General features: G+C 40.6%; 1 protein-coding gene across 3 annotated transcripts in view; it reads right to left on the bottom strand.

Moving 5' to 3' along the window:
* Window positions 1-16,721, bottom strand: part of RASGRP3 (RAS guanyl releasing protein 3) — a 101,096-nt gene that overhangs the window by 29,208 nt on the left and 55,167 nt on the right. For all 3 annotated transcript variants that reach the window (XM_080919235.1, XM_080919236.1, XM_080919237.1), the window contains 7 exons: window positions 9,212-9,344; window positions 6,198-6,400; window positions 4,821-4,923; window positions 2,753-2,815; window positions 2,491-2,622; window positions 1,465-1,612; window positions 37-210 (listed from right to left, as the gene is read on the bottom strand). In XM_080919235.1, coding sequence (XP_080775361.1) covers window positions 37-210; window positions 1,465-1,612; window positions 2,491-2,622; window positions 2,753-2,815; window positions 4,821-4,923; window positions 6,198-6,267 — 690 coding nt within the window. In that variant the 5' untranslated portion in view covers window positions 6,268-6,400; window positions 9,212-9,344. The remainder of the gene's footprint in view (window positions 1-36; window positions 211-1,464; window positions 1,613-2,490; window positions 2,623-2,752; window positions 2,816-4,820; window positions 4,924-6,197; window positions 6,401-9,211; window positions 9,345-16,721) is intronic.

Genomic DNA, 16,721 nt, shown 5'->3' with positions numbered 1-16,721 from the left:
TACCCGAACCCAGGTCTGATTATGATGAGGGCAAACCTGTGCGACATTGATGAACTTTGTGATGACTTCTGCCCTCTGTTGAGCACTTGGTTTGCTAAGAACCATCAATTGGACCCACTTAGAGATTCCATTAAATAAAGCAATAGATCTCTCCAATGTTGGGTTATTCTCCAGGCAGCCATGGATTACGTAGCTCTGATAATCTGTGAACTGGAGAAGGAAGAATGAGAGGTCGAACCATGATGGGGTAATGACAAAATCAGACTTTACAGTCAGATAAACGCAGTGAGCTAGCCTTTCATAACCACCTGGTGATTTCTTCGTTTTGTATTTATAAAGGTTTCTTTCAGGTTTGATACCTATATGCCTCTAATGGGCTATCTTATTACATTTCAAAACTCAGATACACACACAAAAATCACAGTGCTTTAGAGGAGAGGGAGGAAGGGGAGGAATATATTTAGGAGAATTCCAAGCTTACTGAACCCTAAGATCCACATAGGCCATTATCCTGGAAAAATAAATGGCTCAGACAGACTGTATTTCCTACAAAAGAGCTAAGGTTGCCATTTTCAGTTTGACCAGTGACATCAAAAAACAAGATGTTTAGGATGCAATGGCAGGCACTAGGGAGCAGGAAATGAATGGGATATAATACGCTCAGAAAATAAGAAGCTTCTAGTGTTTAAAGGAAAAGGGAAGATAAAAATGCTTTAAAAAATAAAAGGAAATAAATCCATATTCTAGTCAAAAATCATCTTGCTTCCCAGCAATGGTGTGATTTCTGTCAGGGTCCTTGGGAAAGGATGATCTCATCTGAGCTCAGGCCATGCATCAAAGTTCCTGGCTGACGGAACAATATAAAGAAGATGGTGATGAAGGGTGGCTCGATGAGACTGTAGCTGAGGAAGGATGGAGAACAGAAAGGAAAAGGAACACAGACAGGGAATGAGGGTCCATCAAAATGCATAGGAGGAAAGTCTAAAGTCAGGACTCCCATCTCTAGGAAAGAGACCATCTAATGTTGAGATCGCCTCAAAGCCTGCAACTCTTAATTCTCAACCTATTTTCATAGTTAGGCATTGTATAGGTACCGAAATGAGTTAACTCACTCCAAACCCTCACCTCCATAAATAAAAGGCCCAACAAAACTATTCACTTGGAGGAGGTCACTCAAACTAAATAAATGTTGAATGGTCAAGTCTCTGCTGAAGATTCATAAAAATCATGCTTTAATTCTATGAAAGGAGACATTGAACATAGCAGCAGAAATATAGCTTATGAGCCATAAACTAAAGACAGAATAATATTTATATTTGGTTAAAATTTCTGTGAATAGAGGGCACATTTCCAACAGAGCCCAGTGGCAGAGGCTGCCAACACTTGGGAGAATGAACACATAGCTCTTGGGAAAGTTGGCACGGTGCTTGTTACCCTTGGAAGAATAACGGTCAAGTTCCTTACTGAGATCCTTCTAAAAGATTTATGCTCCAGAAAAGTGAGGTGCTCAGCCAATTCAATGGGCTCCAGATGGTCAAATAAGAGACAGGCTTTCCCCCTTTTCGATACTTTTTTCCTCTGTGTGACTCTCCTCATCCAGTCATAGGAAGGACTGTGAAAGAAGAACAGGCTGGTCAGCATGCCAAAAACGCATCTCACTCAGGGGAATCTGAAGACAGGCATCGTAAACAAGCATCCTGGGTAAAGCCTGGGCCATTCATTATCAGTCTTGAAGAAACATTCCAGGCAAAGAGAATGCCTAAGACAGAAATATATATATATATATATATTTGACATAGATCTATAATCCTAACACTCAGGAAGCCAAGATGAGAAAAATTACCAGAAATTCAAGGACAGCTGAGGCTACAGAATGAATTTCAGGCCAGATTTGGATAGAACATACAAGTGTAATATGGACAACCACATGTTCCCTGGCAGAGTTAGCTGGTCTGTATTAAATGAGTCTAATTAGTATTAAGTTCCTAATGAAATAACCAGTCAGTGATACACCTATGGTCTACATTTGTGGAACCTCAGGTGAGCCTCTGAAGCACTGGGAAAGAGAGCTTCTCAGACTTGAAGAAGAGTATGAATCACAAGATCTTCTTAAGGTATAGATTCTAATCTAAAAGGCTTAGGTGAGACCCAAGATTGCTTTCTCATAGGCTCCTAGAGAGTAGCTAGGACATAGGAGAAATTGACTAAATTCAGAGTCAAGAAGTAAGTATTGAGCAACTACTATGTGCTAAATGTTTTCTTGTATACTTTTAAAACATAGAATAATCCCACAAAGGTGCAGTGCCATTTTACAAACAAACTGCAGCTTGGAGAGCTAGACCGTATCTGATACAGCTGTGTTCATTGTAGCCAGGCTGTCTCCAAAGGAAGAGTTTCTAGAACAGTAGCAATTCCAGTCAAGCCAGGTCATTACTACCCTTTCCCAAAGCAATGGACTCATGAAGATCAACAGACTAGTGCAACTCTTACACGCTGGATATGTCCATGAGATTGATGTGTTTTTCATATCCTAGTTGACTGGCTACTTCCCGGAACTCCTCAGTCATGCGAATCAAACCAAGATCCAAATTAAACTCTGCAGGAAATTTTATGATCCAGTACCTGAAAGGTATAGAAAGGACTTTTGACAGCTGGAAGGTTTCACTTGGGCCACACTTGGAAGGAAAAACAGGATTTGTTGGCAAGTCCAAAACCCAACTCTATGAGAAATTAAATCAGTAAGTGTATTTACCTCATGAAATAGCAGATCTTCAGTCGAAACTCATCACAGCTTTCTCCGCTGGCATTCCGATACGTAGGGTAGTTAAAGAAACTGTTTATGTGTCTTTTTGCACATGCCTAGCCTGCACTGCTTTAATAATTTACACGAATCCCAAGCAACATTTGAGTTACAGGCTGAGGACCTCTAATCCAAAACCTTGAAATGCCAAATGCCCCAAACTGAAACTTTTGGAGGGTCAAGAGTACCACAAGGAGGAAACTCTGCTCCTGAAATAATGAGATTCTATAGTCAAAGGTGCAGCCACTCAAAGCTTGGACGCCATTTTACTGACATCTTATGGTAGAAGCACAGCTATTATGAAATCTGTTAAAAATCCAAGATACAAAATGTTTGGCTTTCAAACTTGTGGATGATGTGACCTCAACCTGGAGATTGTCAATGGCCACGGAGTGTGCTGTGAGCACGTCCACACTAAGTAGCCAAACTTGGCCTCTTCATGCTCTGGGATATATTTTTGGTCTGGTGGAGAAGTCACTTGCAAGCTAGTTGAACCTTCCTGAGTACTTGCCAACCAAGAACCACAAACCGTGGTTACAAGCACACTAGAAAGTATACATAATTCGAAACTGATAGTACCCAGAAGCACCATTGTGGCTAAAAGAGATTTAAACCTAGGATTGGCTTTGTTTATAACAAGTACTTTAATCTCATTGCTACTGTAAAATGTCATGTTCAAGATGTTTATAATAAGGTTGTATTATTCGTTCTTAAGTCTACTCACTGGTTCTCCTTTAACAAATACCCTACTATAGCAAGGATTAGCGGGCCTTGAGCAGGTAAAGAATCCAACGTGGAAAACACCAGTCTTCAACTTTCATATGAACTGAAGTTCCCACATGGTGCTTTAACATGTCCAAATAGTCCTCTGTATTTGACTTTCATGCGTTGGCAAGCTCACTAAGAATAAGAATGCTGTTTGCAGATGAACTCAGTGGGCCATGTATGGCTCATGTGCCTAACTCCCTCCTCCTCTCCACATTCTGCCTGTCAATAATGGGACCAATGGACAAAGAGATCCTGCTCATTTCCAAAGCTCTCTATTCAGGGTGAGTGTCTCCTTACCCTCTCTAACATCCCCTGATCACTCTAACAACCGTAGGAAGATGGAAGTAAGACAGGTGAAGAGGACAGGCTTGATCCTCGCTTATGCAGCCTTGGCAGGCAAGAACATTTGGGCAGATGTTTTAAGTCCCAGGCTCTAGTCCATGCAAGGCCTCCCAGACAGTGCAAGGCAAAGAAATAAGAACACATGGAGAGATTGTACAACACGCCCAGATCTTATGAAATAAACCTCCTGATGCTGTAAGATCACTTGCATTAAATCCATGCACCATTTAATCATTTTCAGGACTGTATTATACACAGAAATCAGCAAGGAACTGCTCTTCCTACAAAAATGGGAGTTTTTCAACTATTTGAAGATTTAATTGTAGCCTTGTACAGATTTTTGGTTTGTTTGATTTTGTCAATAAAACCAAAAATTATCAGCAATCAACAGATTACAGGGGGAAAAAACAAAACAACAGAGAAAAAAGCCTGTGGGTTGAGATCCCTTTGGAAGTCACATATCAGATATCCTGCATATCAGTAACAAAATTACAGTTATGAAGTTGTAATGAAAACATTAGAAAGATTGAGAATCACTGTTCTAGAACATTCCCTGTGTCTTACCAACAAGAGGAGATGTAAAAAGTAAGTTACGGTTAGTTGTTGTCACAGAAGGACAATGTGAGGTCCTGAGGCGGTGCATTACTATTCTTTCATTACACTACCATTTAGAATGTTGAGGGTGAGTTAGAACCCTCGGCCTATTCCACTTCACACCGCACTGATATCTTCAAGCACAGCCAAACACCCAGGATTGAGTCAACAGCTTGGTCCATCATCCATAACCTTAAAACAGCTGGATAACTAAACAAGATTTTGTTTACCTTAACCTCCTGGCTTTAGATGAACACTATCTAAATACAGAACTTGATTTGTGACTAAAAGTATTGCACAGCCATTGAGAAGATATATGCAGAGGAGTTTTCCTGCCAGCTCAGTGGAGGGTAAATACCATCGGTGCATCAGTAACACAATTCTGGGCAAGTAACTGTCCTTCAGTTCTCCATTGTCATCTGTGAGAGATCAAAGAGGGATGAAGAGATGACAAGGTTAGTCTTTTCTTCCTTTAATATCACAGTGTCAACAATGTCGTCTAAGTCCCCATTATATCCTGTAAAATTTATTTTCAGCTATTTTTAATTATGATCACAGGAGTAGGTATGTGCACATGAAGCCAGAGGCATTAGTGGGAGTAACAGGCAGTTGTGAGCCATCGGACATGTTTTCTGGGAACCGAATTCTGTCATCCTTAAGAGCAGCATGTATGCCTACCTGCCGAGCCATCTCTCTGGTCCCAAGGTCAACTGCCTTTACTACCTCATACTTGCACTGTTATTTCCTTGCAAACTAAGGCAGATGGGTGTCCCCATTCTTCTGATTTACAGTTGCTTAAATTTAGCAAATAAAATTGAGGACATCCAGGTAATTTTGAATTGAAAGTAAATAATAATGATTAAGTTGTCAGAACAAGTATGGCCTCAGAATATGTAAAGCATACCAAAAAAATGGTGACTATCTGAAATTCAAATGTGAACAATCATCTTGAATTTATTTATTTATTTCTCATTTTTATGGGAGTGGAGGTACTTCATGTGTGGAGGTCAGACAACAGCTTTTAGAAACTGATTCCCTTCTTCTACCATGTGAGCACTGGCAGGCAAACTCAGACTGTCAGGCTTGCCACTGCTAAGAGTTGAGCCACCTTGCTGGCCGTAGTCATTCTGTTTTGATCCAATAACTCTACTCTGGCCTACTTCTTGTTTCTATCAATTAAGCAAATTAAATTGTTAAACTGATTAAACAAAGTTATCTTGTGTGACTCCAATGCTCAATGATAAAAAAAAAAATGGCTCATGGCTGTGGTAGACACAGGATATATATGAATGAAGATTATAGTAGATTGTGTAATGCACACACACAGAGACACACGAGTCAAAGAACAAGACAGTCATCAGTGTAGCATGTACCATTTCATGAGAACATACACTGGGAAGTGGGATGGGAGAAGTAAGCACTATTTCTGAAAGGTTATTAGGAATTATTAATATCTGACATGACAATGGATGGCCTCAAAGAGAATTCCAAGAGAAGAAAAAGCTGGAAATAAAAAATGATGCAAGGAATGTTGCAGAAATGAGTGATAGTTTGTTTGACAGAGGCCAGCGATAGAGCAGGCCAGACACCAGGACACAGACCCTGAAGCCTATCCCATAAGAAACCTGCATCTGAATGGAAGCAAGTGACAGCATCAAGAAACACAAAGGGACCGAAGGGGAAAGTTTCATACCAAACATCTCAATGCACGTGCTGACAAGCTCATCTAGTGTCGCCGCTTTCCGGAGACCGTTGGACCCCATGGTTCTTTAGCCGTTGTCACAAATCTGGAGACATTTCCAGCAGCAGACAGATTATCTCCATATCTGTACAAGCCAGTGTTTCTCTCAGCCTATGATAGCCTGTGTTCCTTCCTAACTATACTTCAGGAATGCTCTAAAAGAACAAGAAGAAAAGACTCATTTAGACCACATCAAGGGACTGCTTTTCTATCTTTCCCAAACACACAGCCATTGACTGTATTTACTGCAAGCAAAGTATCAAGTTGACAGGTGATCTTAATAGCCAGGGGAATAAAATACCTGGGTGGAAGTCCCTTAGCACGCACTGTGCTCTGAGTCAAAGAGGTATTCTATCTTAAATGACATTCTTTTCTGCAGTTAAACAATTTTAAAACAACATCTTACATGTTCTTCAGATTCTTATATAATAATCATTCAGGAATACCAGACACTTTACTTAGTTTAATAGCATTGCAGATATATTTAGGGACATACAATTTAAAATACAAATAGAGTTATAAGCATCATTCTCATTGATCATGTAAATGTTCAACAACTATAATTCTAAACTTTTCCTAAACGTGCTAACATTATTTCTATAAGTAAGTTGTCTCCGTTACTTTTGAAACTGCTGATAGGAGATGCAATGACCAAAGCAACTTATAAAAGAAAACCTTGGTTGAGGCTCGTGGTTCCAGAGGGTTAGAGTCTATGACCACCATGATGAGGAATATGGCAACAGGTATGTATGCCACTGGAGCAGCAGCTGAGACCACATCCTGATTCACAATTGCAGGTGGCAAGGTAGCCGACTGGGAATGGTTTGACCTTTTGAAATTTCAAATCCCACCCCTAATGACACACCTCCAACAAGGCCACACCTCCTAATCATTCCTAAACAGTTCCACCAACTGGAGACCAAGTAGTCAAACACCTGAGCCTATGGGGCCATTCTCATTCAAACCACCCCGACAGTAAAAATGCAACCTCCTGATATGCAGTAAATATCAGCACAGAAGCTTTAAGCTTATCCAGCTTTATTGATTAGACTTCCATACTGATGCTGTGAGGCACCAATTGTTATTTTCTATTTATAAATAATAATAAATAAGCTTATGGGATTCACAGAGATTCAACAATTTAATCTGAACTACCATACCCTGCCTAGGAGAAAGATCCCTGTGATAAACTAAAACTTCTAGGCTCCCTTTTCCACTTATGACTCCCTTATATATGAGTAGTGTGAGCTGTCACAACACCACTCCCTAATCTAGTATGGCATTACTCTTTCACACCATCTCAGAAAGAGGATACAATGGCAATTATCAATCATAGAAGTAAGAGAATGTCATGGGGCACCCAGGGTCTGAAACATCGTGGAGTTGGTTATGGAATGTGTCCTCACTGGGGAGACAGTACCACCCTACTTCATAGAGTCTAGCAGAGTCTCTGATGCCAGATTACAATAGACCTGGAGAAACATAAGCCACCATTCTCTAAAGCATTATCCACTTTGGACAGTGGCGTGCATAAATGAGGCCATTGGGAGCTCTTCTGGTGAGCTGCTTGACTCAATGCTTACTTCCCTCTCAAGTTTGTTGATGGAACTGGTGATCACTGAGCATCAAGTGTTGCATTGGGCACAAGAGGAAGGAAGGAACCATTTCGTCCTTGCCTTTGGCAGGTTCACTGTCAGCTACAGAAAGCACAGGGGGGAAATGACCGACATCCACATGCACAGTTGTGTTCACTTGGTGACACAGCCCCAGGATGGCATTTGCGTGAGTCTGTGCATTGTGTATATAATTATAGATGGGGAAAAAAGAGGGTGTTCCAGGTTTCTTGTTAATTCATTCTATATAATCATGTCTTTGTGCCTAGGCTGCCAGTCTTAGAAGATAAAAAGAATGGTTTATTGAAAACAGCAGGAAGGAGATTCATAAAGCTATGGCAGCCAACTCTCATATGCCTTATAACAAAGCTATCTTATCAGAAAACCTTTCCAGACCACCGTACTTTAAAAAAAGAAAAAAAAAAAAAAAAAAAAAACAAAACACTTCTCCCTCAAACCACCTCCTACTCAGCATACCTTACCTCTCTTCTTGAATTTATCTTTTCTTTAAATGCCCGAGGTAATAACTCTCCACAGACCCTCCCAAATTTACCAATTTATTAATGAATGGATTTATGAATGAAAAGAATAAAAATTACCCAAAGTTTGTCTGACTATGTGCAAATTGGCATGAAAACTAGAGAGTCCATAAATATTTAAGACATTTTGGGTTTTTTTTTTTTTTTCAGTTTGATTCACTAATTGTAATCAGCTGTGGAAAATCCTGGGTCCACCCAGAGTCATAAGAAGAATTGCACACCTCTTCTAAAACAGCCCTTCCCCAACTTTTCTCTAATGTAAGCTCCATTAGTAGGTGTAAAGGTGAGATTGAAGAATTAGCTGGAAATTGCAGTATATGACTGTAAGTGGTTCTGTAGGCCAAGCCTAAAATGATTTCTGAGTTGCCTGGCAAATGTTAAGTTCCCTACGAGTGGTTAGAAATAACCTGCACTAAAGACCCGTCACAGTTTTCGGAGCTGTATTTGTGAACAGTGAAGAACCTGGCCTGTAATGGGCCAAGTGGACTGGGCTGCTGGGTTGCCATCCGTCTCTGCAATCACTAAGCCTGTCTGTGCCTCCACTTACCCTTTGTCTCCTGCACATTTACCTGCGATCACGATTCATTCACGTGGGCCTTATTGTGTCTACACATGCCTTTTTAAAAGCAAATACATCACCATGTACAAACAATGGCATTTATACTTTAAAAGGGGCAGTGAGGAAAGATGATACCTATAATCTTATGCAAATTATGGCTGTCATTAATGTCAGGGTATGCTTCTTTTGTTTTGCTGGGCATATTTAAGGTTGTTTCTTATCTGACGGTAACTGATTATTTTAAAAAGTACTTACAATCCGTTTTCATATAGATAGAGATCCAGGTCTGAAAAGATGCCAAGGACAGTTATCATCCCTGGGAAGGGCATGGGGGAAGCAGACGGAAGAACTGGTTCATTCAACTCAGATGATAAGGGCTCTGGAAAACCTGAAGACAACAGCAGAAAAGCTAAAATTAGTAAATGGTCCCCTGAAGAATCTATCAGGGGCTGAAAAGCCCTCAGTGGTATTCCCTAAGGCCTATGCGGTATTGGAAATTTGGTGTGAACGTCAACCTTAAAATCAAATAAGAGAGGAACAAACTCAAGGTGGCGACTTGTCGGCATGGTTTTAGTCAGTCAGCAGAGCAAAGGCCCAGATGGTAAACGTGTGTGCTGTGGAAGGCTGGTGTGTTATGGTCATCCTACATCTAGGTGAAAACCAAGAGAGAGAACTGGCTCCACAAAATTATTCTTTATCTCCAGACAGATGCCAAAGTTTCTTGGCCCCAGATAAATAAAAAACAGAATTTAATTTTTAAAAATCTTGCCTTAAAACAACTCATGTATTTTTTTTTTTTTAATTTCTATGTACATAGTTTAAAATTCTTCTTCACTTGTATATTTATCTCTAGGAAGTACTCATAGAAGAGTTTCCGAGAAATGACCACAAATGTTCATAAATTTTTAAGCACTTTGCTGTCTAAACAACAACAAAAACGATTGTGGAAATTCCTAGTAGCCATTTTAGCCATCCACACAAGAGATGATGCTGTTTTAACCAGAAGATGAACAAAGCAGGGTAATTGCAGAGTGTACATTGAAAATAGATCCAATAAGATGGATCTACTGATCATGGGGAATTTACAGAACTTAAGAAAATGCCAGCATTTCTACCTAGATACTGAGCTGGGCTACAGTGGCAGTCCCAAGCTCCAGGAGCTTCCATTGCATTCATTCCTCAATGAGCAGCAAAGTTCACTGAGAAAAATGATGCATTCATTTTGGCCATGTAGAGTTAGCAATTTGTGCAACACTCAAGGAACTTTAAGCTGTGTCTGAAAAACTGTCAGAGACTCCAAGAGGGAGGAGCTGAAAGAGCAGTCAGTAAGAAGTTAGTTAATTCACACAATGCTCCTGGCAGGACAGGGCGGTGGATGCAGGCATTGGTGGAAGGACTGGACTTAGGGAAGTGAAGGCTACCTCATTTGGTGCAGCCATTGGGGGGTTTCGGGGAGGAGGAGGTAGACTTTTCATTCTGACTAGAGCTGGAGGAAGCTCGTGTGTGGCTATGATTTGTACAGATCTGAGATTTCTCAACAGAATACTTAAGACATTAGGAAGAATACACCAAAACTCCCACCGGGGCACAAACTCGGTGTTGCGGTGACATTCAGTATCCTTTGTCCTTTATGTGACTGTAGCTTCTACTTGTTTCTGGAATTGTTAAACTTTCTGGAACTACTTAATATGACATTCTCTTCTTCCTGATGCTCTGGTACAAGCTCTATTCTTTCTACAAGTTTAAGCCACAAACAGAAGGCAGGGCTGCCACAGGTCCCAGCTAAAGTTTCATCTCTCTTTGCCTGACTGTGTGACAAGGACATTAAGCCACCAAGGAAATTCAATAGAGATAATAATAGAGAAGTTATTTCTATCTTACTATGTCTACTGGTTCCGGTTATCTCATCTGGCAAACCCTCACTTAGTTACCTTCCCCACCAGCTTTCCCACAACCCTGGCTACCATTACACCCTCCAGTACTTTCATTACCTGTGGTCTTGATGACGATTTTAAAAAATAAATAAAAACTTTTCAAACTGGCACTGCTATTCTCTTCCCCGTTTACACTTTCTAGTTATATTTTAGAGGTTTTTTTTTTTTTTTTTTTTTTTTTGGCTTTTTCAACTTGGGTCTTGTTACTCTAGCTTTCCATCCCAGGGCCTTCAAATCTGTCCCTTGGTTCTTTGCTTTTCTCCTTCTACCCTGTCTCCTTCCATCAGTTGTTTTCCCAGCATGATCAGCTGTTTAGTTCTTATTTCTGTCAAAGCAGACTGGGTCCCATACCTTCTGAAATAGTTAGAACATAGAAATTGGCCCTTGTGCTTACAGCAAGGGTAAGTCATTGCACATGCACCACATAGAGGGCCTGAAGAACAAAATCCCCACACTTGTGAATGACTAAGCTTTAGTCCAAAGGTTATTTAACAATGACAACAGGAGCAGCTATAAAAAATAGTGTGTGCTCTAACTCTAAAGCTATTTTCCATTCTTGCCAATGCTAATTTAATAACATTTTCCTGGGTCTTAAATTGTGTGCTATCTGTTCATTTATCATTTTCTTCTAAAATATTTCACTAAATTAATAGGGTATTGACTATTATTTATAGGATATTTTGTCCTGAATTAAAGAAAACAAAGCAATAATAGCTTGTAGAAATATCACTTATTGCTGGCAATATATCCTGAAAGTTACAATACTGGGGGAATATATATATTATGTCTACTTTAATAAAATCTAAATACCTAAGCATTAGATTATCTTTATTGCATAAATAAGAATGTAAAGGCCTAAAGAGGCTGTAACTGACTGTCCAATAGCATATTATTCCTAACTTCCAAAGTCCAGGTCTGACTCCAAAATGTACAAACTTTTACCTGAATGATTTGTAAACCTTTTAGCCCATTGAACCCATTTCTAGACACTGTGGAGAACATGCGCTCACTGCTCCCTGTGCTGACTCCTAAGCATGTGTCCCTGGCTATGTTGTCTATAGATGAATAAGCTTCATTGTTACAGCAGGCTTGCCAATGCAGGGGAACGCTGGTACCAAGTACCAAACAGGAGAAGCTCAGAGCTCATCTCACTCACAAGACTGAGCAGGGATGGGGTAACAATAAAATAGCAAAGTTCAGCTGTGCTTTTTTCTTAGTTGTTGGCATTTAACACTAGTGGTCAACCTATCACATTTAGTACTAGCTCCTATAAGTTAAATAAGAAAGTCCAGGGGAATCTCCAGCAATAAACCATGAAACACCAAAGTCCAACTAAAGGTACTTTCCTGGCATTTGGAAGGAGGGAGCATGAAACAAAGCCATGCACATATGCTGTAGATACTTGTGGGTAGATGACATCCAGATGATTTATCCACAACCAAGGATTATGTCTTACTATGACAACCCCATAATCCAACTGAAAATAACATTTAAAAATGAGGGTAGAAGCTAGGAAATGTTTTACCCCAGAAATAAAGATGTGGGACTTTGAAAAAAAAAATGTGAAGAAAACTCTATACATCACACACACACACACACACACACACACACACACACACACACACAATGCATATATAGTATCATATACATACATGATCATTGTTTTCATGTCAACATGCCAACCTTGTCTCACAGTAATCTGTTGGTGACTCTAACACTGAAGAAGGACACTTGAAAGAGTCATCACATTTTTTTTTGGTCCACTTATTACAGAGGGGATTTGATGATGGTAGTGGTGAAGAAGGAAGAGGAGGAGGAAGAGGAGGAGGAAGAGAAGAACACATAGAAGAGAATGTTTTTAATGTTTTCTGTGGCAGTCACTGTTTTGAGTACCTTATCCTCAACCTTCACCTCCCCAAAATCTACTCTGGAGGCCTTGTTCCTCCCCAGAACTCCCGCAGTAAAGAAAATGCAGCTAAAATCTTCTTGTTACTAAAACATAATGAATTGTGAGATGAAGTCTGAGTGATCCGTTGCCGGTTTCTCCGTTCTCCAACGTCATCCTCAATTCAGGGTCTCATACTTTCTAGGCAACTGCTTCACCCCTGGGTCACATAGACCATCAAGGCCTTGGATTTAATAATAACTATTTTTTTATTTGTTTGTTTTCTGAGACAGAGTCTCAGTATATACGAGCTGGCTTTAAGCTTGCTGTGTAGACTAGGTTACTCTAAAACTCATGATTCACCTATTTCAGACTCCCAGTTCTCAGATTCTAGGCAGACTCTACCATGTCTACCATGTCTACCATGTCTAACTCGGTCTGTGAATTTTGAAAAAGGCACAAAATAAGTCAGGAGTGGTGGTACTATTTGGGAGGCTGGCTTAGGTTCAGGAGTTTGAGATTAACCTAGGCAATGTAACTAGATTTCAATCTCAAGTACAGCAAAATTGCATAAACAAATGAAAACATTAAAAAAAAAGAGGTCCTTTCCAACTTGGGCCCAGCAGAATGGCTCCCACCAAGAAGGATGACAAGAAGAAGAGAGGTTGTTCTGCAATCAACGAGGTGGTGACTTGGAAATATACCATCAACATCCCTAAGTGCACCCATGGAGTGGACTTCAAGAAGTGTGCTCTCCAGCACTCAAAGAAATCTGCACATTTGCCACAAAAGAGATGGGGACTCCAGATGTGCTCACTGATGCTAAGCTCAATAAAACTGCCTGGGCCAAAAGAGTGAGGAATGTTTCATATCGCATCTGAGTACATTTGTCTGGAAAACATAATGAGGATGAGGATTCACCAAAGAAACTGGATGCGCTGCTAATTTCTGTGCCTGTTACCATATTCACGAAACTACAGATGGTCAATGTGGGTGAGAACCAAATGGCTGAATGTCAAATAAATAAAAATAAAAGAGCAGCAGGTCCTAAAATGAGGAAGACAGTCACGAGAGAGAAGGAAGACACTCTATGCTGGATGGAAAACAGAAAGAGTGATGGGGTGTATATGATAGTTCTGCATACGAGAAAGTGACTGGGAAAGAGGGAACCAGGCAGAGTGGGAGAGGGCATGTGGGAGCAAATGGAAACACAGTACAAAGCCGCACGTGTAAGATGTGATGATGAAACCTGTCAGTTACATGCTAGCGTAAATACTAAATCAAAAAGGAAGGGGGCTGGAGACATGGCTCAGTGCTGAGGAGTGCTGTCTGCTCTTCCAGAGGACTTGGATTCAATTCTCGGCACCTAGATGGAGAGGCATTAGAAACTCCAGCTCCAGGTCATCTGATGGTCCCCATGGGCACCAGGAAGGCACATGTTATAGGCAAAGCATGCATGCACATAAACTAAAATTAAATTAAAACAAGAATAACACATGGGACATGGAGTGCCTTGTTATTACTAACTGTATGACCTCAGTGATTTTATGATTACAGTGATAAGTATTAAAAAATCACTGTTTTCCCATCATTTTGATGCTAGTTTCATGTGCACAGATAATAAACCCACCAAAACCTGTAATATAATTATTTCCCTTCTCCAACTGTAACTGTGCAATGGTGATCTATCCGTGAAGACGTTTGCTCCTCTTTAGAAACCTGTGTGTTTATGGTACTCTTTTATGAGGTGGCAAAAATCTCAGTTTAAATTGCTTCTGAGTTAGAGATTTGGAGCTAGACTTTTTATTGGAACTGACTAAAGCCAAACATAAGCACCCCCCCATATAGTGTCTTTCAAAGTCTCTTTGCTTTTAGTTACATTTAGCAGCTCAAAGCATCTAACTGGAGGGTTCCCCTCCTGTTTTGTTTTTTATTTCAGATGTCTGTCCTACCACAAATATTTCTTTTCTTTTTCTTTCTTTTTTTAAGACAGAATTTCTCTGACTTCTCCTTTTCCAAAAGCAAAAAAAAAAAAAAAAAAAAAAAAAAAAAAAAGAAAATGTCCCAAGAAAGTGTAACAGCATTCATCCTCACACATGACACTCCAACTAACTCCCTTGCTCCTGGAGTCACAGCACACGCCTATGGAAAAGAAAGCATAGTTACGAGAACATTCTGTGGCATCCATCACAGGTCCCACATAAATTCTGCAAAGTTTCCAATGGCTACCCACAGCAAAGAAGTCACTCCACCTTCCTCACCAGAACAGAAGAGAGCATGGACCACAAGGTGATTCCAAACTGCATTTGCAAAGTAGTTTTCTGTAATGTGGAATATAGTTTCCCATTAGAACGCTATTATAGATGCACTAGCAACCTATGTACATATGGCAGACCAAGAGCCTGTAGAGGGAAACCTGTCAGATTACTGCAAAAAGCTTTGGGATTTCTCAAGCATTTAGAGCCATGGTTCTCAACCTTCCCAGTGCTGCCACCCTTTAATACAGTTCCTCGTGTTGTGATGACCCCCAACCATAAAGTTATTTTATTCCTCCATCAAAACTGTAATTTTGTTACTGTTTATAAATTATAATATAACTATTTGATTTGCAGGAAGTCTGATATTCAACCCCTAAGGGGTTTACTACCTATAAGCTGAGAAATGCTGATTTACAGGTTGGTTGTGTGGGTTGGTATGGTTGGCTTCCAAAAATACGCACTTCCTAGAGCCAGAAATCTGGTGGTGACTTGTAATCTACAGACATGGAGAAGGGTAGAAGGAAAGAAGCCAGCCATGGAACAACAAACAGAGGAGAGTGAGGAGAGGAGAAATAAAGCAGATATTTAAAAGTCATGTTGGAAGAGAAAAATAACCACATAAAGACATCAGAAGCATGTCTGGATGGGGGAGGTCTCAAAAACTATAACCTTGTTCTCCAAGGGTAACAGATCCAGTCAGCAATATAAATCGTACAAAACAGAGAAGAAACCAGTCTCTCAGAGTGCCAATATCTGTCTGGAAATTTCTGGGAGCTGGATAGTTGTCAAAATGCATGTATGTTACTGCCAGGCTAAAACACGCCATGGGGTGGAACAGCACATTTAAAAACAGCAGATGACAACGGGCAGAGCATGGGGACCATGAAAAAGAAGTGAGTTTTCAGAGAAGCAGGGGCAGGGTTTCAGTGGACCTGAATCTGGGGAAAGGGCTTGTCTTATGGTTTCCATTGCTGTGAAGAGACACCATGACCAAGGCAACCCTTATAAAGGACAACACTTCACTGGAGCTGGCTTCCAGGTTCAGAGGTTCAGTCCATTATCATCCTGGCAGGAAACATAGCAGCATCCAGGCAGACATGGTGCTGGAGGAGCCAAGAGTTCTACATCTTAATCCACAGGTAGCAGAAGGCAACTGTCTTTCATGGGCAGCCAGGAGGAGACTAGAATTCCACACTGAGCAGAGGTTGAGCAGAGGAGACTGCAAACCCACCCCACAGTGGCACAGTTCCTCCAACAAGGCCATGCCCCCTAACAGTACATTCAAAAGCATGAGTCTGTGGGGGGTGGGGATGGGGTCACACCTACTCAAACCAGTACAGGGGCAGATCTGAGATAAGTGGTGGACCCAGGATAAGGGGCTACTACTTATGGAAGGCTTTGTATGCATGGAAAGAACCTTAGAGCTATGTAACACAATAGAGAACTGGGCAAAGATTTTACATGTACACTCCCCCACTCCCCCAACATGTTTTAGCTGGCAATAACATTCACATGTTTCAACTCCTAGAAGCTTCCAGACAGATGTAGGCACCCTGTGAATGGATTTCTTCTAAGTTTTGTGTGATTTATATTGCTGACTGGCTCTGTTTCCTTAGAAGAACAAGACTGTACTTTCTGAGCACCCCTACCCAGAAGTGTGTCCTATGACCACTCAGAAAGATCCATTT

This window comes from Micromys minutus, assembly GCF_963924665.1.
Source record: "Micromys minutus genome assembly, chromosome: 1".
Classification (NCBI taxonomy): Eukaryota; Metazoa; Chordata; class Mammalia; order Rodentia; family Muridae; genus Micromys; species Micromys minutus.
This window is presented reverse-complemented; position numbering and strand designations above follow the sequence as displayed.